General features: G+C 41.9%; 1 protein-coding gene across 3 annotated transcripts in view; it reads right to left on the bottom strand.

Annotated features, from left to right (window-relative positions):
• The window catches only part of LDLRAD3 (low density lipoprotein receptor class A domain containing 3), a 300,845-nt gene that overhangs the window by 162,332 nt on the left and 113,671 nt on the right, over positions 1-24,842 (bottom strand). For all 3 annotated transcript variants that reach the window (XM_049889421.1, XM_049889422.1, XM_049889423.1), the window contains exon 3: positions 5,212-5,337. In XM_049889421.1, the coding sequence (XP_049745378.1) occupies positions 5,212-5,337 (126 nt within the window). The remainder of the gene's footprint in view (positions 1-5,211; positions 5,338-24,842) is intronic.

The raw sequence follows: 24,842 nt of genomic DNA, 5'->3' as shown, positions 1-24,842 counted from the left end.
TTTTCTTGTGCTTAAAAAAAAACCAAACTCGACTCGTTACTATGCAGCTAATTCCGACTCATAGCGACCCTATAGAACATGGGTTTCCAAGGAGCGCCTGGTGGATTCGAACTGTCAACCTTTTGGTTAGCAGCCGAGCTCTTAACTCTTAACCACTATGCCACCACTAAAGTAAGGCTAAATAAGAACCGTATGCACCTGTTCTGACTTACCTACGAATTCAACTTAAAGACACACTCCTGAGCAAATCTTGTTTGTAACCCAGGGACTACTTGTACATGAGTCTGATCCTAACCAGCATACCACAAGACTTGGAGAACTGAATTCACAGACAGAGTACTGCCCAGGTCCCAAGCTAACCACTGGGAAGGCCACACATTGGACCAATCTGAATAGCGCTGTAGAGGCTTTGAAAACTACTGGAGCCACAGCCCACAGAGACCTGGTAGGAACTTGTGGCCAGACCCAATCAGATCATTTGCCTGTTAAAACAAAAATAAAAACATTCTATATAGGATTGAAATAAGACCCACAGGCTCATACATAATATTCAAAATGTGTAGGATATAATACAAAATTACTTGCTATATGAAGAATCAGGGAAATGTCAACTTGCTCAGGAAAAGAAAATTAAGAAACGCCAAGGTCAAGATGGCAGAGTCGCTGGAATTACCTGAAGTTAAAGCAGCTACCACACAACAAATACTCTAGCACACAATCACAAATGCTATTGAAACAGATGGGAAAAAAAAGTCTCAGGAACCACGACATAAAGAAGAACCAAAAGAAAGTTTCAGAACTGAAAAATGCAGTAACCGAAATAAAAAAAAGAACCTCACAAGAGGCTCAAAGGAAGAATGAAGATGCCAGAGAAAAGGATAAGCAAATTTGAAGAATAGATCAATAGAAATTATCCAATCTGGACAATAAGATTGAAGAAAAGTGAACACAGCTTCAACGGCCTGTGAGACAGTAACAAAAGGTCTAACGTTAATGTCATCAGAGTCCCAGAAGCAAAGGAGAAATGTTTAAAAAAAATTTTTTTAAAGACATAATGGCTGAAAATGTCCTAAGTGTGGCAAAAGGCAAAAAACTACAGATTCCAGAAGTTCGGAAAACCCGGAACAGTACAATCTCAAAGACATCCATCCATATACAAACATACCAAAATCCAACTGCTCAAAACTGAGACAAAATAATGATAATAATCTTCATAGCAATCAGTGAAAAATGAGGCATTACCTATGGGGAAACAATCTGAATGACTGCAGCTTTCTCATCCGAAGCCACAGAGGTCAGAAGGAAGCGGCACAATATTTTTAAAGTGATAAAAGAAAGCAACTGTCAACCCCAAATTCTATGTGCGGTAAAAATATCCTTCAGGAAGGAAGGTAAAATAAAGCCAGGGTAGCTCCACAGACACATCCAAGGTCCCTGAGAGACTGAACTGCTGGGCTGAGGGCTGTGGGGACCATGGTCTCGGGGAACATCTGGCTCAATTGGCATAATATAGTCTATAAAGGAAATGTTCTACGTTCTACCTTGGTGAGTAGCGCCTGGGGTTTTAAAAGCCTGTGAGTGGCCATCCAGGATATTCCACTGGTCTCACTTCTTGGGAAAACCAACCAAACCCACTGCAGGGAGCAAGGAAAAATGAAGAAAACTAAAGACACAAGGAAAAGATTAGTCCAAAGGACTAATGGACCACATCTACCACAGCCTCCAGCAGACTGCGTCCAGTACAGCTAGATGGTGCCCAGCTACCACCACTGACTGCTCTGGCAGGGATCACAACAGGGGGTGCCGGTGAGAGCTGGTTAAAAATGTAGAACCAAATTCTAACTCAAAAAGAAAGACCAGTCTTGCTGGCCTGACGGAGACTGCAGAAACCCTGAGGGTATGGTCCCCGGACACCTTTTTAGCTCAGTAATGAGGTCACTCCTGAGGTTCACCCTTCAGCCAAAGATTGAACAGGCCCACGGATCAAAACAAGACTAAAGGGGCACACCAGCCCTGGGGCAGGGACTGGAAGGTAGGAGAGAACAAGAAAGCTGGTAATAGTGAACCCAGGGTTGAGAAGGGAGAGTGTGGACATGTCGTGGGGTTGTTAACCAAAGTCATATAATAATGTGTGTACGGTTTGATGAGAACTTGTTCATTCTGTAAACCTTCATCTGAAGTTCAATAAAAGAAAAGAAAATAAAACCATTCTCAGATGAAGGAAAACTAAGAGAATTTGTTAGCAGCAGACCTGCTTTAAGAGACTTGCTAAAGGAAGTTCTTCAAGCAGAAGGGAAATGATAACTAGGAGACCTGTAGTATTAGGAATAAAGGGAGAGCAGCAGAAATGGGTAATTATAATTTATCCTTCTCCTCTGGAGTTCTTTAAAATACATTTGAAAGTTTAAAGTAAAAGTTGTCTTGTGGGCTTTTTTAATGTATACAGGATGTAACACATAAGACAACTGTAATGTAAAGAGATCTACTGAGTGATAAGGTTTCTACATTGCACTTGAAATGGTACAATATTGATTCTAAGTCAACTATGAAAAGGTCGACGGGTGAGTCCAGGAGCTGTCCGCCTGATCCATCCGTGACAAAGCTCCTCATCAAATTTTCACCTGATGGTTTTAGCAGTCACTGAGGATCATTACCTAGATCCACGTCTTCATCAAAAAAAAAAACCACAAAATGGCGATATTCTAATTCTATCATTCTTCAATGAGCTGGTATTCTTCTACGGAAAAGAGCTTTCCCAAGTTGAATATTTGATTCCTTTGAGAGACAGTTCTATAGAAAAAGGGAGGATAAATGCTTGATTCTTTCCTTTTATTTGCCAGCTTTCAGATTAATGAGTTAGAATCACTATTTTCAAATGGTACATAGAGAAAATGCTGGCTTAATGCCCCCTGATGTAAACTTGGATTGCTCATAATTTACTCATTTTAGACAACTAAGGGCCAATATCCACACATTTAAATCCTGTAGGGTCTTTAATTATGGCAGGGAGTACCCAGGATGACAGAATCATTTAGAATGTACATAGCATAATGCATCACACTTGGTTTTTATTGCCACTGGATTATTCTTTTATATGTATGGGTGAATACAGATATATATGTGTGTGTGCATATACATACACACATACATATATAAAATTTCCCCACTTAGGTTGTAAGATCCTCGTGAACAGTTGGAAGCTGAGGTCAAGGTGATACACACTTGTTAAAGGACTAAATGAAATATAAAAGTATGTCCTTGGACATCCAAAGCCAAAGGAGAAATCCTAGAAAATGTGGTCTTCCCCTTAATCATTCAGTTTTGTGTTAAGCCATTACTGTTTCTTCAAATCAATTACTCTGTGCCAGCCACTATGTTAAGGACTTTACTGACAGTATCTCATCTAATCCTCACAACAACCCTGGGAAGCAGGTTACCAGCATCCCCATTTTAAAGACAAGGAAACCACCTGGCAAGGAGATTAAGCAGCACGGCCAACTCATGCTTCCTTAGGACAGAGCACAAATCTAAGTCCAGACTTTCTGGCTTCAGAGTCATTTCTCTCAATCACACCCCTACCCTGTTAGTGAAATGCATCCATTTGCTCTGCTAAGGTAGGCTTCCGCTGCTCTACTAACCATACAACCATCTGGGAGCTATGCCGTATTTCTGCCATCTGGGACCCAGAGGATGAAATAATGCCACAGGAGAAGGGACATGGGAGAGGTGTAAACTCCCTGTGTTCCTATTGGGAGGATACAGCAATCCCTGCTCCCTGGGAAGGCATAAATACACAAAAGACGGTGACTCTCCTACTCAGAGACTTAAAATAGAACCAACAGGCCAGGGGATATCAACCCATCCAAACAATCACTGAAGGCATTAAAACTTACATTTGGGGAGAAAAATAAATAACATGGAAAATGGTGACAATTAAGGGGACATCTCATTTAGGTGCATTAGAGGAGGTACATGTACAAAGAAAGACTGGCATGAAATAGCCTGAATATTTAACAGTGTTTTATTCTAGCTTGTGGGATTATCAGCAGTTTTGTTTCCCTCTTTATACTTTTCTCTATTTTTCAAGCTTTTTACAATAATTAAGAGGAAAGATGTTATGAAAATACATAAGCACAGAAAATAAACACGTGAAGTTGTTCAGAGCTGACTATAGATTCAAGTATTCTAAACATTTAGGGGGAAAAGAAAGAAAAAGAAATAGTGACAAGGGTGACCAAAGCACCCAGCAACTTGATGGGAGAGCTGGACACTATTAAAGGTGTGGAAGGGACACTTGAAGGTCCCTGAGGCTGCTTTTGTGTGAGATTGTTCTGGACACAGGGATGCTAGGAAGGAAGGGGCAGCAAGTGTCCAAACAAACAGTCATTAAGCCCAACACCAAGAGAGGCAGGGCGAGGCAGAATGAACTTAACGGAGGTCTGTGTGCCTGCATACCACGGACTACCACAAAGCCAGTTCCCATCCAGTCTGCTTTGACTCACAGCAACCCCATGTACGTCAGAGTAGAAATGCACTCCACAGGATCTTCAATGACTGATTTTTTTGGAAGTAGATTGCAGGGCTTCCTTCCAAGGCACCTCTAGGTAGACTCGAACCTCCAACCTTTGGGTTAGCAGTAAAGTGTGTTGCACTACTCAGTGACTCCATGGAATACTGCACAGCAGGACGTATGAATGGGGGTGGTCCTGATCAAGGAGGAATTTAGCTTTGTATTTTTATAGCATATGCATGATTCATTTATAAACGCTTTTTTTTTTTTTTTTTTTTAAGAGAACCCTAAATAAGAAGGAAAACAAGCAAGCACATAGAGGTCTGGGGTCAGAGAGCCAAGTAGATGAAAGTCTGAATGGGCCTAGAATTGGCTCTGTTACATTCTGTGGAACCAGGATGAGTTAAATTACCTCTCTGCACTTGAGTTTCCTTACCTACTAACTGGGGATGATAACACCTACTAACACGTGCATTTGCGTGGCTATTATGAGAACTGAAAATAAAGCAAGCCCTGGGCCCAGGAAGTTCCTAACAAATGGTAGGTGAGCATTTATACATTTACACCAGAAAAGAGTGACAGAGAACGGAATCTGGGTAAGAAGAGAGAATGCCTGAGCAGAGGCGTGTGAGAAACCCAAGGATGAGAGTGGCCTGTAGAGAAAGAAGAAGGACCCCAGGCTCCGCATGCTCCACACTTACTGCAGTTCTCTTCGTCGCTGCCGTCAGGACAGTCCTCAAACCCGTTACACCGGAAGCGGCCGATGATGCAGTGGATGCCGCTGGCGCAGGGGAAGAACGTCGGCCCGCATTTCGATTTCGCCTTGGCTGCAGGAGGAAAAACAAGATGATGAGCAAGCCATCTGGAAATCAGAGCTCTCAGGCCAGGGGATACCACTTCACTAGCAGAGGGTGCAAATGAGTCCTTTCTGATTTACTCTGAAATCCCTAAAGGTTTCTTGCCACCACTCCCCGCCCCCAATATTCAGGCAGAGCGGACAGACACCATCCTCTAGGGAGTAGCTAATTCTCCTGCTTCAAAAGTTCCAAAGAGGTGAAGCACAGACTGTGAACCACAGGGGGGCTGGATCAAAACATGCTGAACAAAGGAGTGAGCAGGTGAGTGCCTGGGTAGATGGATCATGGACATAGCTTGCTTCTTAAGGTGCCAAAGAGCCAACCAAAAGTCATTCTGTGACCGTCAAAGTAACTGTGTTGTTGTTGTTGTTGTTATTGCTAGCTGCTGTCGAGTCTGCCCCTGACTCACGGCGATCCCACACACGACAGAATGGAATGCTGCCCAGTCCTGCGCCACCCCCATGATCCTTTGTGGCTCGAACAAGTGTGACCCACGGGGTCTTCACTGGCTGATTTTTGGAAGGAGACTATCAGGCCTTTCTTCTGGGGTGCCTCAGAGGGAATGGGTGCTGTTCTTACCCTCACTTCACAGATGTGATTTGAGGGGTGAAGTGACTTGCCCAAGGCCCCACTGACAGAAAATCCGGCTCAGGGATGTAGTCCCGGACACTCAGACTCCAGAAGCCAGCTTTCAACCAACTTGACTACACTGCCTCCCTGCCAAAGGCTGTCACTTCTCCCAACAGAAGCCAGACTCCTGCTCCAAAGAAATTCTTCCGCTCTGGCTGTACAAACAGTTTGAAAAGAAACTGCTGTAATTCTGGCTTGATTTAGCGTCTTGCTAACCAAACCGCCCTGTGGGGTAATGAACTTTCCTGTTAACAGCACTGGCTGCTCTGGCTTGCGATTACGAGCTGTAAGATCAGATCTATTGCAGCAGCCCTGGTAGCAGGCCCTACCTAGCATCCCTCTTGTCTTTTGTCTCAGAGGCAGGACCCATGGCCCTCCAAGAAGGATGGGCCATTACTGTGGAACAAACAGGCAGTAAATTATCTCCATGTCCCCGCCATCTGAAACATGTGAGCTCTGGCAGCAGCCAGCTCACAATCAACAGGGTTTTAAAGCCTGGGACATGCCTAGGTTTAAAACACTCGGGTGGCTTTGTTTCATCTTGGAACTTCTACCATGGTGCTAGTGTGCTCTTCACAAAGCAAAACTTGGGAGAGAGAGTTCTAGGTTCAAATCCTGGCTCTACTTTTATGACCTTGGACAGGTTCCTAAACATTGCTGAGGCTCAGTTTCCTCATTAGTAAATGAGAGGGAACATCTGACCTACCTGATAGGGCTCTCGTAAGGATTCAGAGAGAGAATCTGTATAAAAGGCTTAGTAGAGAGCAAGCCGCACAGCAGATGCTCAATTAACAGTAACACTTACGCTAGTTATCATCATCGTCACTACTGCTAGGTTTATATATAGTATTTAAATGGATCCTTGGGTTCCAAAATTTTTTTCTCATTACCAAAGTCAAAAATGCTCATTACAGAAGATCTCTGTGAACAATATGATGTGATTTCCAGGATATACTGTTAAGTGACAAAAGGAAAGTAATCTTCGTGGAAGAAAAGTGGACATAAGAAAATAGAAATGTTTTGGCTGATTTGTGCAAAAGAAGCACAGGAAGAGGGTTTCCTATGGGAGTGCGTGGGAAAGGGGCAGAAATAACAGGTAAATAAAAAGGAGGTAGTAGAGATGAGAGGAGCCCCGGTGGTGCACTGGCTAGGAGTTCAGCTGCTAGCCAAAATGTCGGCAGTTCAAATCCACCAGCTGCTCCTTGGAAACTCTATGGGACAGTTCTACCTATCCTAAAGGGTCACTATGAGTGGGAATCAATGGTAACGGGTTTGGTTTGGTTTTTTAAGAGATGAGGAGGGTGCCTGCTTCTAAGCAGATCTTTTTTTTTTTTTTTGGTAATATTTTACTGTGTTTTTAGTAAAAGTTTACACAATAAATGAGGTTACCATTTAACAATTACTACAGGTATTGTTCAGTGACATTGGTTACATTTTTCACAATGTATCAGCATTCTCAGTATTTCCACTCTGGTTTTTCTGTTTCCATTAATCTAGCCTGCCTGTCGCCCTGACCCTTCTCAGCTTCACTTTAGGGTAAATGTTGACTGCTTGGTCTCATACAGATTATTATCTAAAACAGCCCCGTACTCATGGTGATATTGTTTATTTTATGAGCCAATCTGTTATTTGGCTGAAAGGTGATCTCTGAGAGTGGCTTTGGTTCCAAATTCAAAGGGCATCTCAGGGCAATAGTCTCAGCGGTTCCTCTAGTTTCTACTGGTCTAAGTAGATCTTTTTATATAGCTCTGGCCCATTAGAACCGTGATACTATTTTGCATACCTTCAAAATAAGCAATGGGTGAGGCGGGGCTCAAACAGAATATAAACAGTAACAAATGAACCTGACTGTATAGGGTCGCTATGAGTCAGAATCAACTCTACCACACGGGTTTGGTTTTTTTGTTTGTTTGTTTTTTGGTATTACCAATGAATAACAACACCACACCGAAGGAGGTGGGGAAGAAAAGAAGAACAGTAACTTTGGAAAACATTGTTTTGGCTGAATTCCGTGAGCCTTAAAAAAAAGAAAGAAAAAAAAAAACTATGTGAATACCCTACTCTAGTTAAACTCCTTTCTCACAGGAGTATGGATTAGCTTTTCTGAAACTGCCTGAAGTATGCACTCCGGTTGAACAATTAAGTATAAATGAATACACTGTAGATAATAAGAGGGGGGTTTCTCACGCTCAGAAAAAGAAGTTAAAAATAAGCATAGTGGAAAGGCTAAAATAATCCCTGAGGTTTTGCATTACAGTTGAAAGCATCAGTATGAACTCAAGGATTTTTACAAAATATATACAAGATACGAAAGACAAATATTGCATGATCCCACGGAGATGAAATATCTAGAATAGGTAAATGTATAGAGACCAAAGTTTATTAGCGGTTACCAGGGGTGGGAGGGACAGGGAAAGGGTTTAGGAAATATCAAGTATCTGTTTATGGTGATGGAAAACCTGGCAACAGATACTGGTGACGGGTGCACACCGCAATTAATGTAATCAGTATCACTGAATTGTACATGTAAAAAATGTTGAATTGGCAAATCTGTGTTATATGTGTATTTTTACAACAATAAAAAAGTGAAATATATAAAGAGATAAATACAAAAATAAATAGAGATGTGTGTATATGCATGGTTGGTGAACACATATATTTCTTAGCTCTGCCTACTAAGAGGGACTGGAAGCAATAGACTCCAATAGCACAGAGCACACCTAGTGCCCAGATCCTGGTTTCTAAATATTATCCTTCAATAATAGGGACCAGAGCTCCTTGGAGAAGTGGTTGATTCCACGGGGGAAATACAAGATGAACCTTCAATATCAAGTGTTGACAGAAAGTAAAGAAGTGCTCAAAAAACGATGAGAGTGTCACAAGGACACAGGAGTCAACCTGAAGGGGCCTCCAAAGGCCAAATCTAAACAACTCGAACGTCAAAATCAGTAACAATACTAAAGTGTCACCCAGAGAATAAAATAAATACCCATGAGCTCACACTGATCCCAAAAATTGCTGAATAAATAAATAAATGGGGGAGAAGGGAAAGCTCTTTCTTACAAAGAATTCCAATTAATCAGTGTGGAAGGAATGAGAGATAGAAAACCACCATTAAGCTAACGTCCCCATCACGCCATCATGCAGTCCCTGGATACTGTCCAAGGTCATGTCTAACAGCTCTCCGCACTGTAGCTATGCCGCCTCCATGTTCCTCCTGGAGCCTAGCAGGCATATTCCCACCTCAGGGCTTTGCACTCTGCTGTTCCCTCTGCCTGGGATGCCTCCCTCCCAGAGATCAGCTTGGCTCACTCCTCCTTTTTACTGAGGTCTCTTTGACCATTGCAAAGTCTACCATAGGACCCTTGACATCCACCCTCAGTCCCTCTAGCCCTTACCGTGATTTTCTTCACAGGACAGATCACCACCTGATGCTACAGGCTTTGTGTTGTGCTGTTTGACTGCTGTCTCCTCCAATGCAGAACTTATGCTTGTTTGAATACTTTAATTCACCACTTTTGACAAAGCTGCCCTGTCCAGTGCCTTCAACAGGTGCTCAATAAACATTTGCCAAATATACAAATAAACCTACAAAATGAAGGGGTGGGACCGGATAATAACAACTCACACTTACTGAATGCTTAGAATGGGCGAAGCATTGTGCTGTATGCTTCACAGATTATCATCTTATTCATGCCTCACAAAACCCATTTTACAGATAAGAAAACTGAGGTCCAGAAGTGAAATAATTTGACACTTCTAATAAACCGAGTCAAGGCTCAAACCTTGCTCTTGATTCATCTCTCCTACTGCCTCCTTAGATTTCTCTAAGGCTCAGGCCTGCTCCAAAAAACTAGACTTTATGAAACACAGAAAGAGAAGAGAGAGTAAGGATATGAGCAATTATAAACGAATTACCTATCATTCAATTATCCAGGTCTTTTGGTCCTGCCCCTGCACCCTCTTCAGGAATGACTAATGAGGCTTCTTGCCTTGTCGGCAATGCTCAGTTGGTGTTTTCGTCACAGGCAGCCTGTCCTGTTAGGACTTACATCTGCACCATCCGACGCCTGCTAAGGCAGCCTCCAAGGTGGATCACAGGCAGCCTGTAGTCTGGCAGCTGTACAGAGAAAAGCTGGTGCTGACAGCTGTTGGCTGCTCCCTGCTCGCAGGACCCGCGGCGGGGCTCTAGGGGGACCTGGACAAAGCCTGATTATCGCTCCCCTACCATTTCCACGGAGGGGAGATTTCCACACAGACCTCAGCAGCCCTTGGCAGAAGGTAGAAGTCAGGCTCTGCAGTGTCTTTAAAGCCACCCTGACGAAGGTTGACAGGAGATTCTAGTCCGTAAAATACTGGAATCCCTCACTTTTCAAGATTTGCTCCATGAACTTTTCAAAGTGACAGCTTTCACTGGCAGCAAGAGGGGACTGGAGCTCCCCAGGAGGTTGGGCTGATTTCCTGATCTGAGTCCTCCCTCCTTAAAGCCTGGCTGTTGGGGCTCTGGATTTCACAGACCAGTAAAATAAAATATGAACAAATAAAGGGGAGGGCAGAAGGGCTAACACAGTTGCCAACTCTTTATTTTACCAGTAAGGATGGAAACAAGGAGTCAGTGGGTGGTGCAAATGGTTAACATGCTCGATTGCTAACCGAAAGGTCAGAGGTTCCAGTCTATCCAGAGATGACTTGGAAGAAAAGCCTAGTGATCTACTTCTGAAAGGTCACAGCCATAGAAAACCCTATGGAGCACAGTTCTACTCTGATCTGACACACATGGGGTCATCGCCACAAGTCAGAGTCAACTTGACAGCAACTGGTACTATTACCACTGCTTCCACTAGCAATCACACAGAAGAGTTGGACAGAGGCTGCAATGTCAGAAGCCTCTCTGTTCAGTGGGAACAGCCATAACTCAGCTAATCAGACTTGCTGCATCTCTCAGGCTGAGGCAGTAGCTCTAGCCTTGGCTGCAGGCACCTAGGGTCTCTCGTCCAGACCTCTGCGGTTGGCCAAACGAGCACTGGCTGCTCCTCTCCATCCAGGATCCTGCCAGTGTGTGTCCAAGGTGGCCCAAAGAACCTGAAGCAGGAGCCTTAAAAACCAAAACACCAATCCCCTTTGCTCTTGAGTCGATTCTAACTCACAGCGACCCTACAGGACAGAGCAGAACTACCCCATAGAGTTTCCAAGGAGCGCTTTATGGATTGGAACTGCCAACCTTTTGGTTAGCAGCCATAGCACTTAACCACTACACCACCAGCGTTTCCCAGGAGCCTTAGCTCTTCTGCAAAATTACCATCCTTACTTTTGTGAACACAAGACATAGCTCACCGTGAGAAATTCAACCCATACAGAAACACACAAAGGTGAATGCAAAAATTACCCCAAACTGCCCCCACCTGGGGGAATCCACGGAGACCATTCTGGTAAACCTGCTTCCAGAGCAGAACCTCTCCAACTACAGCGGGCAAATGGACAGCCTGGGAATCTCATTACAGTCTCTGAGTGAGGAGGTCTGGAGCGGGCCCAGGATTCTGCATTTCTAACAAGCTCCCAGCAGACACCAAGGGCAACGCTTCCGAGTAGCAATGGGGTATTGCCTAGTTCATTGTTAACTACACCAATGCCCAGAAAAGTGTCTGGCACACGGTCTTACTCAATAGTCACTGACAGAATCAATAAACAGAAATATGAATATAGTTTTGCTTAAATGTACCCATAAAATACATGCTACTCTGAAACCTGCTTTTGTCACTTAATATAATCTGACGTCTTTTCATGTCAATAATTACTGGTCCACGTCATCATTTTTAATGGCTAAGGGAAACTTTACTCCATCTATGTACCCATAAGCCCCACTATTGATGGACATTTGGAGCGTTTTCAATAAACAGTGTACACCCAGATGCTTATAATATTTTTCCCACTTGTACAATTATCTCCTTAAGGTATAATTGCTAGGGTCAAAGGAAATACATTTTTCACATTTGCTTTCCTTTTGATCATCAACTGCCTCCTCCCTGAGGAGCTGGTACTTTTCACCAGATGGCTTGGGGGAAAACAGCCAGCCCTGTCCGAGCTGTAGCAGTGATTCTCTAGAAGTGCTCAGGCCAGGAGCACCCCAGGATTCCTCTGCATTTATGCTCAGTTGGTCCTTAACTGTTGCCAGCTCTCTATTAGTCTCCATCTATCTCTGTCTCCTTTCATTTCAACATCTGTGTATTTCATTACTTTGCAGAGGAGGGAACATTCTGCTGTGGTCAAGGAAACCATGACTCTTCCTTTTATCTTTTAAATTTGCACAGGGTGCGGGGTATCACTCTTGGCTGGAATCGGTTTCCCGGGCTACAGTAACCACAGAACCATGCAAAGCGTCCCTCGTTCCTGAAGGTGCTCCATTGAGGTGACCTCCTGGGGCTGCATTTTTGCCTTTGTCTAAGGACCCTGACAAAGGACAGCTACCCCCTGAACCAGACTGTCAGCTTACCGTTATTTCTCCTGAACTTCCTGTCCTCTAAGGCAGTTTCACAAAGAGTGGCCAGTGGTCCACGTGAAGAGGAATATGTTAGAATGTTGTTGTTAGAAATTCAGATTCCCAGGTCTCTGCCCTAGGGGAATCTGCATTCTTATTAAGCACTAAAGGAGTCCAATGAACAGCAACATGGGAAGAGCCTACCTGGGCAGATTCTACCCACGTCATAGGCCCACAGAGCAAAGGACCTCATTAGTCCTTTCTTCCCGATGTTGCCACTGCACAGACAACTGCCACTCCAGAAGCTGTGGCTAGAGCCAGTGGAGGGCCTACTCTGACCATCACTCCCTTGAATCGAGTCTAACTCTCACATACCTCCCAGGCTGAGTAGTTACCAGGAGAAGAATATCTACGAGGAAACGACACACCTCTATAATCTTTCCCCATTGCAGCACGTTCTCTCTTCTTCCAAATGGTCCTGCTTTATACATAAAAGCTGTGGGCTCATATTCAAATGGTTGTTGTCCTAGCAAAAAGGCCCTTTTAGAGCTTTACAACTCTTAACCAGTTTTTTCCCCTTTATAAGGGTTTACTCTTTTAAGTGTGTATAATATAAAATGGGGCTAAAGGGGCAATAACAAAACAGGTATGAACAATATAAAATAGGGTTCTTGGCCAATAACAAAACAGGTCAGGCTCTGAGTCAACTGTGTGGCAATTCAATAGTGCAGAAGACAGGCTCCCTAATCAACAGTAAAGGACACAGACAAAGGAGCCTCTATGTGCAATGCAGTGAGTGCTCAGATGGGGGAGCTACAGAACATCTAATCCTTAATTGGGGTGTAGGCTAAAGGCAGAAAAGGCTTCCTGGAGGAAGGTCTGTCTCACCTGAGACAACCCATAGTCAGCTAAGGTGCAAACCAATGTGAGGTCTTACTCATTCGGTTGTTCATTTCACTCTCATTACTTCACAAACCCTGTCTGTGTCATACCTGCAAAGAATGAAGATGCAAAGGAGATAAGCAAGGTCATGGACAAAATATCAGTGCTGATGGGACTGTGGAGTGAAGCTCTTTCAAGAAGAAGGAACAGCAGGTTCAGAGACCTGGAGGCAGGAACAATGTGGGAATGAGGAGCAGAAAGGAGGGCGGTGTGAATCTGCTTCTCATATCAAGAAAAGTCACAGGTATCTTTTCTTTAAAAGAATTTTAAGAACCCTATTTCTCATAAGAAATGTGTTATGAACTAGCTGCAATTTAGCTCACTCTAATTTTTTTTTTAAAGGTGTGAGAATACGTGCTATACAAAAGCATAAATTAGACAAAAGCGGAATTATAAAATTAACAGGATTTGAATCAACATGCACACACAGGCAATGTGAATTCCTGCATCCTGCCATCACTGGCTAAAAAATCTTCCAAGAGTAATGCACAGAAGATTGCTACTATTTTCAGCCCGCTTAGCTCATTTTCTAAAAAGTCAAACTGGTTTCTTTTAAACTGAAAAATGACTTCATGGTTGGGGGCAAGAAGGCAAAGAGAGCCTTATAAAAATAACAGACTTTTAAAAAGTGATATTCTCTAACAAGTCTGGGGAGAGGAGACCCTCTCATAGCGATCCCAAAGAAGATGACAAACAGCCTCGAAAGCCAAATCTACTCCTGGAATTCAGGGCGTTGCAATTTTATTATTGTTTGAGCAATAAAGCCCTTCACTTTTTCCCTTCTTCATCAAAGCAGTCCAACTCCGCATGACCACTGGAGTGGACTTCAAGTTTTATGAATCAGTTATTGCATGGTGGTAGTTCTTCCTGAAATACCATATTGGCAGCATCAGAGATACACAATGAGGAGTAGACAGAGCAACACACCATAAGCTAACTGGAATACAAATATAAGAAAAAGGCATCCGGTTGAAACAGATTTTCCAGAAGACTCTCCGACAGAAAATCACCTTCCCAGACATCCCGTTTTTTATACCTAGAATAGAAGGTCTGTAGCCTCGGAGTTAAGAGGTCAGCTTAGGGTTCAGAAGCATCTGGGTTTCTATCCCAGATCCACCACATGATTGCTAAGGGCTTGGCCACGTTACTTAATCCCCCCTTAGCCTCAGTGTCCCTATCTGTGAAAGAAAGGATAGAGACAGCATAGACTGCAACAGTTTATGTGAAAATAAAGTAGATTTTGCATACTGCTTGATACCTAGTAGGTATTCAAAAATATCCTCCCCTCCCTTAATATGGCTTATGGTTCTATAAACACCTCTTTTTCACATGCATGACTAGCCCCGAGAAAAATGAGGTAGAAGCCAATGTAATGTTTAGACAGTCTCAGGCCTTACTCTTTCAGTTATTCATTCCACAAACATTAATTCACAAATGCCACACATATGGTACCAGGTACGGGGTTGCAAAGAGAATAAAACCTAAGTTCTGCTAGCAAGAATCCCTTAGCTAAGGAACTCCTGGCCAATAAGAAAAAAACAGACAATAAATAGATAACTGCAATGACATGCGTTAAATGCTATATCCTGTTGCTGTTAGATGCCGTCGAGTCGATTCCGACTCATAATGACCCGGTCCTGTGCCATCCTCACAAGCGTTGTTATGTTTGGGCCCAAACAGTTATATAGGTTTTATAAATATTTGCCTTTCAACAGTTTATTACAGGGGTTAAGAACAAAAAATCAAATGTCAGCCTGCCTGAGTTCAAATCCAGGGTCCGCCACTTAGGGCTGTATATGACCCTACAGTACAGAGCAGAACTGCCCCATAGGGCTTACATGGAGTGGCTGGTGGATTCAAACTGCTGACCTTTTGGTTAGCAGCAGAACACTTAACCACTGTGCCACGGGGACTCTGTATGAATCATGGTAAGTTATTTAATCTCTTATCAGCAAATGGAGATGATATTAACTGTATCTACCTCAGTGTTGCTGTGGGAATTAAATGAGATAGTAATATAATAATTGCTTACCAGTTTCTCTGGAGCATAATATTAGCTATGATGGTTAACATTGTATTAGTTTTTGTCATATATATTATACGGCAGCTATTAGTATTTGGAATTAGACTATTAAATGTAGCATTGTATAGTATTTAGTGTTATATATTATTACACAGTATTATTACATAGTATTACCTGTTGTTATTAATGTTATCAATTATTATCACATTCAGATAGCTTCTGCCCAGCAGTCAGTGTTCAATCAGTATGCCGGGAATGGCCAGAGTGTAAGAGGAACTCAAGAAGGAGTGACTCATTCAGTCAGGGAGCTCTTTAGTTGGGTATAAAAGATAAATAGGAACGTGGCTGGTGAAAAAAGGAGAGGGAAGAGCATTCTAGGCAAAAGGAATGGCTTGAACAAAAGCTCAGAGTAGTGACAGGTTATGGCTTGTCAGAGATCTGGAAAAAGTTAGCACAACGGGAACACTGAGTGTATGCGAAGGTGAGGCTGGGAGAGAGGCAGGCAGGAGTCTATACTTATCCGCCAGCTAGCAGACATCTTTCTAAAGGGAAGTGACATAATCTGATTTGCTTTTTATGAAGAAAAATTTTATGGACTCACAAGGATAGTATGAGGCTATGTAAGTGAAGCAAGTATCCCTTCTCCACTCCAAAAAAAGCCCTGAGGGAGCTGAGGAGAGACAGACCTATGATATTCTTTGGGCTCTCAGGAAGACAGGCACTTTAAGGAAATCCAAGGCGGCTGTCGTTGCCTCTTAAAAAAAATCATTACTAATAACGATAAAAATCAAGACAAAAAACTAGCAAGTTTGAGATGAACAATTAACCTTACAACTAAAACTTTTTCTCAGGTTATTTATTTAGGCTACTGGTAATGCACATATATAGTATAGGAGTGTGTGCTTGTGTGTATATATATTGGAATGAAAATTCCAGCGAATCTAGAAGCAGGAAACCAAGACGTTCCCAATTGATTCTTTCAGAGACAAATGTTGAGGGGAAAACGGATCTTAAAAGGTAATAAATAAACGTGGGTCAGGTAACTTAGCCTTGGGAGGCTTTTCGTCGCTTGGTGGAAAAACTTCCTGACAGTGGATCAGAGTTCCTGGGATTAAGAACAGATGTGGGAACAGAGACTCAGAGAAAACAGAATCGTTTCCACCTTCAAAAAGATCATTTCAATACAGCTATCATCCAACTCCACGAAAGGTGATACCTAAGGGACAACTCTGAAGAAGTGGGGCGGGGGTGAAAAAGGAAAAAAGCACTAGGGGAGGGAATATGGGAATCAAAAACAGTTTTAAAGCTTGAATAAAAATGAATAAAGAAGAATTCATTCTAGATCATTTTCCACCTTGCCGGGCAATGAGGGCCGTCTTTGCCAAAAGCAGAAGGTTTTACTTTTTGGAGCCTCTACCCCTGGCAAACATTGAGCTTTTTCTTCTTAAAACACCCTCATTTTTGCACATGTGGTTTACCTTCACTGAATGAAGAGCACACTCATTTCTGATTGCTGTTGTTAGCTGCTGTTACGTCAGCTCTCGACTCATGGTGACCCCATGCGCAAGAGAGCAAAACATCACCTAGCCTTGTACCATGCCCGTGATCAGGTGCAGATCAGACTGTTGTGATCCACAGGCTTTTCATGGGCTGATTTTTGGAAATAGGTGCCGAGGCCTTTCCTCCTAGTCTGTCTTAGTCTGGAAGCACCACTGAAACCTGTTCAGCATCACTGCAACACGCAAACCACCACTGACATTGGGTGGTGGGTGTGCTTGAGGTGCATTGGCTGGGACTCAAACACAGGTCTCCGCAGGGAAGGGAGAATCCTACCACTGAACCACCAATTACTTCTGATAAGCTCTCTGGAAGGGTCTCTGAGCTGTTCCTCTTATCTGCCCCTCCCCACACAATTCACAGAAACAGCAGAACTCTGGAAATCAGATTTTGTCTCCTCAATTATATATAACACCTGCAAAGAGCATCAGAGAATGGTCTATGATGTGAGGATTAAACCGCTATAATATCCACAGGAAAAGAGGACTTCATTCAGCAATATTAAGTGTAATTACTTGTTGGTCTGTGTCAACCAGGCACAGAGAGGGAGGGAGGGAGCCTGCCTTCCGGCCTCTGTGACAGGCTGAGCCAGAGAACATTCCATCTGTCGTCTGTCGTGAGATAACATGAAGGCAGCTGTTTCAGGACCATAGTACTTTAACCGCCACAAACCCTGCTCTAGAAAGCCTTCTACCAAGGTTTCCACAATGCTTCTACACCAGTCACAGGAATCAGACAATCCCACGGCTATCTCTTGGAATCTACCTCTTAAAAGCTGTGGGCTAACTTTAGAAACAAAATTCGGATTCTCAGCTTCCACTTATCCTACTTCAGTAGCCACTCTCCACCCTGGTTGCACATTAGAATAACCCGGGAGGCTTTTAAAATTAATTATCACACAAAATATGTCGCTAGAAACAAAGAATGGCATTTATTGACAAAGAAGTCAATCCATCAGGAAGACATAATTATATGTATCTAAAAACAGAGTCCAAAACAGATGAAGGAAAAGCTGATAGGAGAAATGCACAATTTGATAACAGTAGTTGGAGACTTCAGTGCACCACTTACAATAATGGATAGAATATCCAGTTTGAAGATCAACAAGGAAAAAGAAGACTTCAACACCACCATAAACAAACCAGACCTGACATTGATAGAACACTCCTTCCAACAACAGCAGAATACGGATTATTCTCAACTGCACACACATTGAACATACTCAGGATAAATCATACGCTAGGCCAGAAAACAAGTCTGAATAAATTCAAAAGGACAGAAATCATACAGTATGTTCTCAAACCACAATGGAATACAATAAAAAGTAAATAGCATTAAGAAAGTTGGGAAATTTACAAATACGTGGAAATTAAACAACACATTCCTAAATAACCAATGTGTCACAGAAGAAATCACAAAGACAATCATAAAATGCTCTGCAATGAATGAAAATAAAAGACAACATCCCCAAATCAATGAGACAGAGCTAAAGCAGTGCTGAGAGGAAAGTTTGGGGCTATAAATGCCTATATTAAAAAAAGAAGAAATCTCTCAAATCAATAGCCTAACCTGGCAAAATAAGAAACTTACAAAAAAAAAAAAAAAAAAAAACTAATCCAAAGCAAGCAGAAGAAATAATGAAGATTAGAGCAGAAATACATAAATAGAAAATTAAAAACCAGTAGAAAATATCAACAAAACCTAAAGTTCTTCCTTCAAAAGATTGGCAAAACTGGCAACTCTATACAGCTTGGCTGATGAAGAAAAAAAGAGAAAAGATTCAAGTTACTAAAATCAAGAACGAAAGAGGGGATATCATTACCAACCTTACAAAAATAAAAAAGAATTATAAGGGAATACTATGAACAAATTGTATGCCAACAAATTAAATAACTTAGACGAAACGGGAAAATTCCTAGAAACACAGAAATAACTGGACTCAAGAAGAAATAAAAAATTTGAACAGATCTATAACAAATGAAGAAATTGAATTAGGAATCGAAACTTCGCACAAAGCAAAACCGAGGCACAGATGGCTTCACTAGCCAATTCTACCAAACATTTAGAGAAAAACTAATAGCAGTCTTTCACAAACTCTTCCAAAAAATATAATCGGCAGGAACACTTTCCAACTCATACTATGAAGCCACTATTACTATGATACACCAAAACTAGACAAAAATATCACAAGAAAGCTACAGACCAATATCCCTTATGAATAAAAAAAAAAAAAAAAAAAAAAAGACCAAAAATCCCTCACAAAACACAGCAACTTAGTCCAGTTGCTAAAAACACCCTAACCAAGTGGGATTTATCCCAGGAATGTAAGGGCAGTTTAACATCCAAAAATTAATCAACTAATACAACACATTAATAGAATAAAGGACAAAAATCACATGATCGTTTCAACAGACAGAAATAAGAAAACTTGACAAAATTTAACATACTTTCATGGGGAAAAAAAAAAACCACACAACAAACTAGGAAAAGTAGGGAAATTCTCAACTTAATAAAGAGCATCTACATAAAACCTATAGCGAACATTATACTCAGTGGTAAAACACAGAATCCTTTACCTGTAAGATCAGAACAAGAAAAGTATATCCACTCTCACTACTTTTATTCAACGTTGTACTGGAGGTTTTAAGCCAGGCAATTAGGCAAGATAAATAAATAAATAAAAGGAATCTGCATTGGAAAAGAGGAAGTAAAACTATATTTTCATGTGATATTGTATACAGAAAAACCTAAAAAAAAACCCATTGCTGTCAAGTTGATTCTGACTCATAGTGACCCATAGGACAGGGTAGAACTGCCCCACAGACTTTTCTAGGAGTGCCTGGTGGATTCGAACCGCCAACCTTTCGGTTAGCAGCCATAGCTCTTAACCACTATGCCACCAGGACTTAGCTATTAGCTATTAGAGCTAGTAAGTTCTGCAAAGTTGCAGGATAAAGATATAAAAGTCATTTAGTACATTTCCATACACTAGCAATCAACAATCCAAAAAGTGATTTTTAAAAAGCAATTCTATTTACAATAGCATCAAAAAGAATGCCCAGTCATACATTTAAAACAAAGTGCATGACTCGTACACTGAAAACTACAAAACATCATTGAAAGAAATTAAAGGAGGCCTGAATCTATAAAAATACATCCCATGTTCATGGATTGGAAGACTTAATATTGTTAAGATGGCAATACTTCCCGGCTTGATCTACAAACTCAACTCAATCCTTATCAAAATCTTACTGGTTTCTTTGCAGAAATTGACAAGCTGTTCCTAAAATGCATGAAGAAATGCAGGGGACTAAAAAAGGTCGAAACAATCCTTAAAAAGAAGAACAAAGTTAGAGGACTAACATTTACAAATTTTGAAGCATACTACAAAGCTAGAGCAATCAAAACAGTGTGGTACTGGCAGAAGGATAGACATATGGATCAATAGAACAGAACTGAGAGCCCAGAAATAAGCCTACACATTTATGGTTAATCGGTTAACTGATTTTTGACAAGGGTGGCAAGACAATTCAATTGGGGGAAGGCTAGTCTTTCCAACGAATGGTGCTGGGACAACTAGACAGCCACATGTAAAAGGATGAAGTTGGGCCCCTTATATTCACGGAATATTATTCGATGATAATGAACACTGAATAATGAGTAATATGATACATGCTACCACATAGATACATTTTGAAAACATTATGCTAAGTCAAAGAAGTCAGACACAAAAAGGCACATATAGGTTTCCATTTATATCCTATGTCCAGAATAGACAAATCCATACAGACAGAAAGTAGATTAGCGGTTATGAGGGGCTTGGCGGAGGGAAGGAATGGGGAGTGACTGCTCGTGGGTACAGGGTTTCATTTTGGGGTGATAGAAATGTTCTAAAATTAGAAAATGGTCATGCTTGCACAATCTCGATTAATATAATTAAAGAAACAAAATTTTCTGAAGAATCCAGAGAACTGGGTAAGTAATGTCAAAAATAAAATGATGTCAGAAAAGAGAGATGCTCTTCGCCAAGAAGCTACTTAAATTGCCCAATTCCTCCCCAGTTTTTCTGATTTACTCTCTGGGTGACAATTTCCAATTTCACAAGTTGAGGAGAATGCTAATAGCATCTAATGAGTATAGGCCAGGGATGCTGCTAACCATCTTACAGTACACAAGACATCCACTCACAAGAAAGTCTTATCTGGTTCCAAAATGTCAACAGTTGAAGTCTGAGGAACTTTGTTCTGGAGAGTGATCAATACAAGTGAATTTTTGTGTCTTCTGATTTAAAGAGAGACTCCATATTAATGGTTAAGACTAAACCCAAAAAACTCCTTGCCGTTGACCTGATTCCAACTCATACCTAACCTCTAAGACAGAGTAGAACTGCCCCATAGGGTTTCCAAGGCTGTATCTTTACGGAAGCAGATTGCCACATCTTTCTTCCAAGGAGCAGCTGGTTGGTTTGAAGCGCCAACCTTTTGGTTAGCAGTAAAGTATTTAACCACTGCACCACTAGGGCTCCTTGGTTAAGAACAAAGGGTTAGAAATCAGGCAGACCAGGATCCAATTCCTGATTCCATCCCTTACCAGACGTTTGGCAACTTGCCTACCTGCCCTAGACTTTACTACTGCATATGTAAAATAGGATGATGACACCTACCTTACAAAGTGCTAGTGAAAATTAAATGAGAAAATGTCTCATTAATTTATAACAGAATAACAGCAATCATTATTATAATTATTAGGTTTTTTTTTTTTTTTTTATAGCCCCAAAGTGGCTTAGTACCATGACACGGGTAGCTGTGTCGCTTTAAAATAGGACTATTTCCTTCAACGAAGGTTAGCATGTACGCTGGGACAGTTTTATGAGCTAATAAGCAACTGAGACATAACAGTAGATACTTCTCCCTACTTTATTATAAACTAGCCAAAGAGAGACTTGCCAAGTACCCAGTTGCCACAGTAATAAAAAGTTTCTCTGGGTCTGACTCATTTTCTTTCCATTAAATGCTTTCTATTTGTCAGGCTGGGCTTTAAGTACAAGCCCACTGCACACTGACAGAGTTTTTTCTACCTAGTAGACTTAATATCTTTCTGCTGCCCAAAAACCAATCGACTGTAGTGGACTGAGTCACCAAAAACAGGACAAGATGACAGCCTGTCATTTGCTATGGGCTTTGGAATGGAGCTCGCCCGTTAGTAGTGTATATGAGCAGCTTGATCAGACATATTAAACCACCCAATAACTTTCCACACGTCCAAGGAGCCAGGTACTATCATGAGATTCCCTCATCCTCACTACAAATGAAGGGAATTAAGACATTCATGCCTAACCCCAAAAACCAGATCCACTGCCATCGAGTAAATTCTGACTCAAAGAGACCCTATAGGACAGAGTAGAACTGCCCGATAGAGTCTCCAAGGAGCGCCTGGTGGATTCGAACTGCCGACCTCTTGGTTAGCAGCTGTAGCACTTAACCACTTCGCCACCAGGGTTTCCACACCCATGCCTACGAAATGCTTACTATGTGACCTGGACCTTCACAGACTCTACCTGCTTTGTCATTGTTAGCTGCCATCAAGTCAGCCCCCAACTCATGGCAACCCCATGCACAAATGCTGCCTGGTCCCGCACCATCTTTATGATCTGTTGCAGATTGGATCATTGTGATCCACAGGGTTTTCACCAGCTGATTTTTGGAAGTAGGTCACCAGGCCCTTCTTCCTAGTCCATCTTAGTCTGGAAGCTCTGCTGAAACCTGTTCAGCACTATAGCAACATGCAAGCCTCCACTGACAGACGGGTAGCACATGAGGTGCACTGGCTGGGAATCAAACCTTGGACTCCAGCATGGAAGGCAAGAACTCTATCACTCTATCACTGAACCACTCCACCAAAAAGCTATGAGGCAGGAACAATTACCAACATGGTACAGGGGACACTGAGAATCGGTCAGATTAAGTAGCTTGCTCAGGGTCACGGTTTACCTATATATTTGTTTGATTTTGCTCCATCTCAATTCATAAATCATCTGAGTTGGCTTAGGAAAATAAAAACAACAATCGGTTAAAAATGAAGGAAACCGACTGCTATGACTGGGATCACAACAGAAGGTCCCGGACAGAGCAGGAGAAAATGTAGAATGAAAAATCAAATTCACAAAAAAGACCAGACTGACTGGGGTCTGACAGAGACTGGAGGAACCCCTGAGACTATGGCCCTAAGACAGCCTTCTGACCTGGAACTGAGGCCTTTCCTGGAGACCTCTTTTCAGCCAAACAATAGACAGGCCCATAAAATAAAAATTAACACCAGAAGGGAACATGCTCCTTAGAACAATCAAGTATACAAGATCAAAAGGACAATATTCACCCAAAAGCAAAGATGAGAAGACAGGAAGGGGTAGAAAATCTAGATGAAAGGAAATGGGCAACCTAGGACGGAAGTGGGGGAGCGCTAACACACTGAGAGGAATGCAACCAATGCCATGGAACAGTGTATGTACAAACTATTGAATGGGGAACTAATTTGCTCTGTAAACTTTCACCTAAAGCACAATTTAAAAAAAAAAATTTTTTTTTTAATGAAGGAAACAGTGAGGAAAAAAGAAAAAAAGAAGGCAAAATGCATTCCATAAAGTACTATTAGATTAGCATCAGAGCTCAAACTTTACTCTTAGTTTCCTAGTGGCTAAAACAGCAAAGGAGCCCTGGTGGTGTAGTGGTTAAAAGCTCATCTGCTAACTGAAAGGTCAGCAGTTCGAATCCACGAGCCGCTCCTTGGAAACCCTAGGGGGGCAGTTCTACTCTGCCCTATAGGGTCACTATGAATCAGAATCAACTCAAGGGCAACGGGTTAAAACAACAAAAGAAACTGGATCAGTGGTAAGAGTGGAGAGAAGTGTCCAGAACACTAAAACCTAACTATTTATAAGCAGACAGATTTCTTGTTTCTCTGTCCCCATATCCCCTCAACAGAATGGCTACTGTGTGATGTAAATGACATAAATTACAAAATGTGAGCCCAGATCAGACTAAATCCCACCTACAAAGGTTGCATTACCATGCATGCACTCGGGAAGGATGGGCATGAGAGTGTTGTGAAAAAACTGTAGAAATATAATGTTTAACTCATATTCTACATCCGTTTCCTCAACAAACAGTATGGTAGAGTGACTGAAACACCACCTCTGGAGTCAGGCTGCTTAAGTCTAAATCCCAGCTGTCACTTTCTAGCTGTGTGATACTGGACAAGTAAGGTAACTTCCACTGCCTCAGTTTTCCTCACCTATAAAATGGGAATGATAACCATAGTAACCATCTAACAAAGCTATTGTGGGGATTAAATGTATTCAAATAAGTTCATACATATGTATATACATTCTATTAATATTACTCCTACTACCATGAACTCTAATGGGCAAAGAATAACAAACAACAAACAACAAACCAGGCGACGGTAAGTGCTATACAGAGAAGTAAGAAGGTGTGATAGTGAGTGTGGCTACTTCAGTTTGGGTGGTCAGGAAGAATGTCTGCACAGCAGTATTTACGGTGAGAACTGAAAAACAAAAAGAAGCCAGCCAGGCAAGAATGAGAGGGGAGAGCACCCCAGGAAAAGGGAATATCTAGATAACAGACCCGAAGACTGGAAGAACCTGGAACAGGAAGAAGGGTGGTGTGGCTGGAGCAGAGTGCCTGGGCGGAAAGAGTAAACAGGAGCCAGGCCAGGTAGAGCTTCCTCAGCCTGGCTAAGGAGTTTGGACTTGATTCCAGGTATGATGGCAAGTCATTACAAAAGAGTAATTTTATTTGATTTAACTTGTGTAAAAGATCACCTGGTTGC

The sequence above is a fragment of the Elephas maximus genome, chromosome 7 (assembly GCF_024166365.1).
Source record: "Elephas maximus indicus isolate mEleMax1 chromosome 7, mEleMax1 primary haplotype, whole genome shotgun sequence".
Lineage (NCBI taxonomy): Eukaryota > Metazoa > Chordata > Mammalia > Proboscidea > Elephantidae > Elephas > Elephas maximus.
Note: the sequence above shows the minus strand (reverse complement) of the source record. Positions and strands in the feature narration are given on the sequence as shown.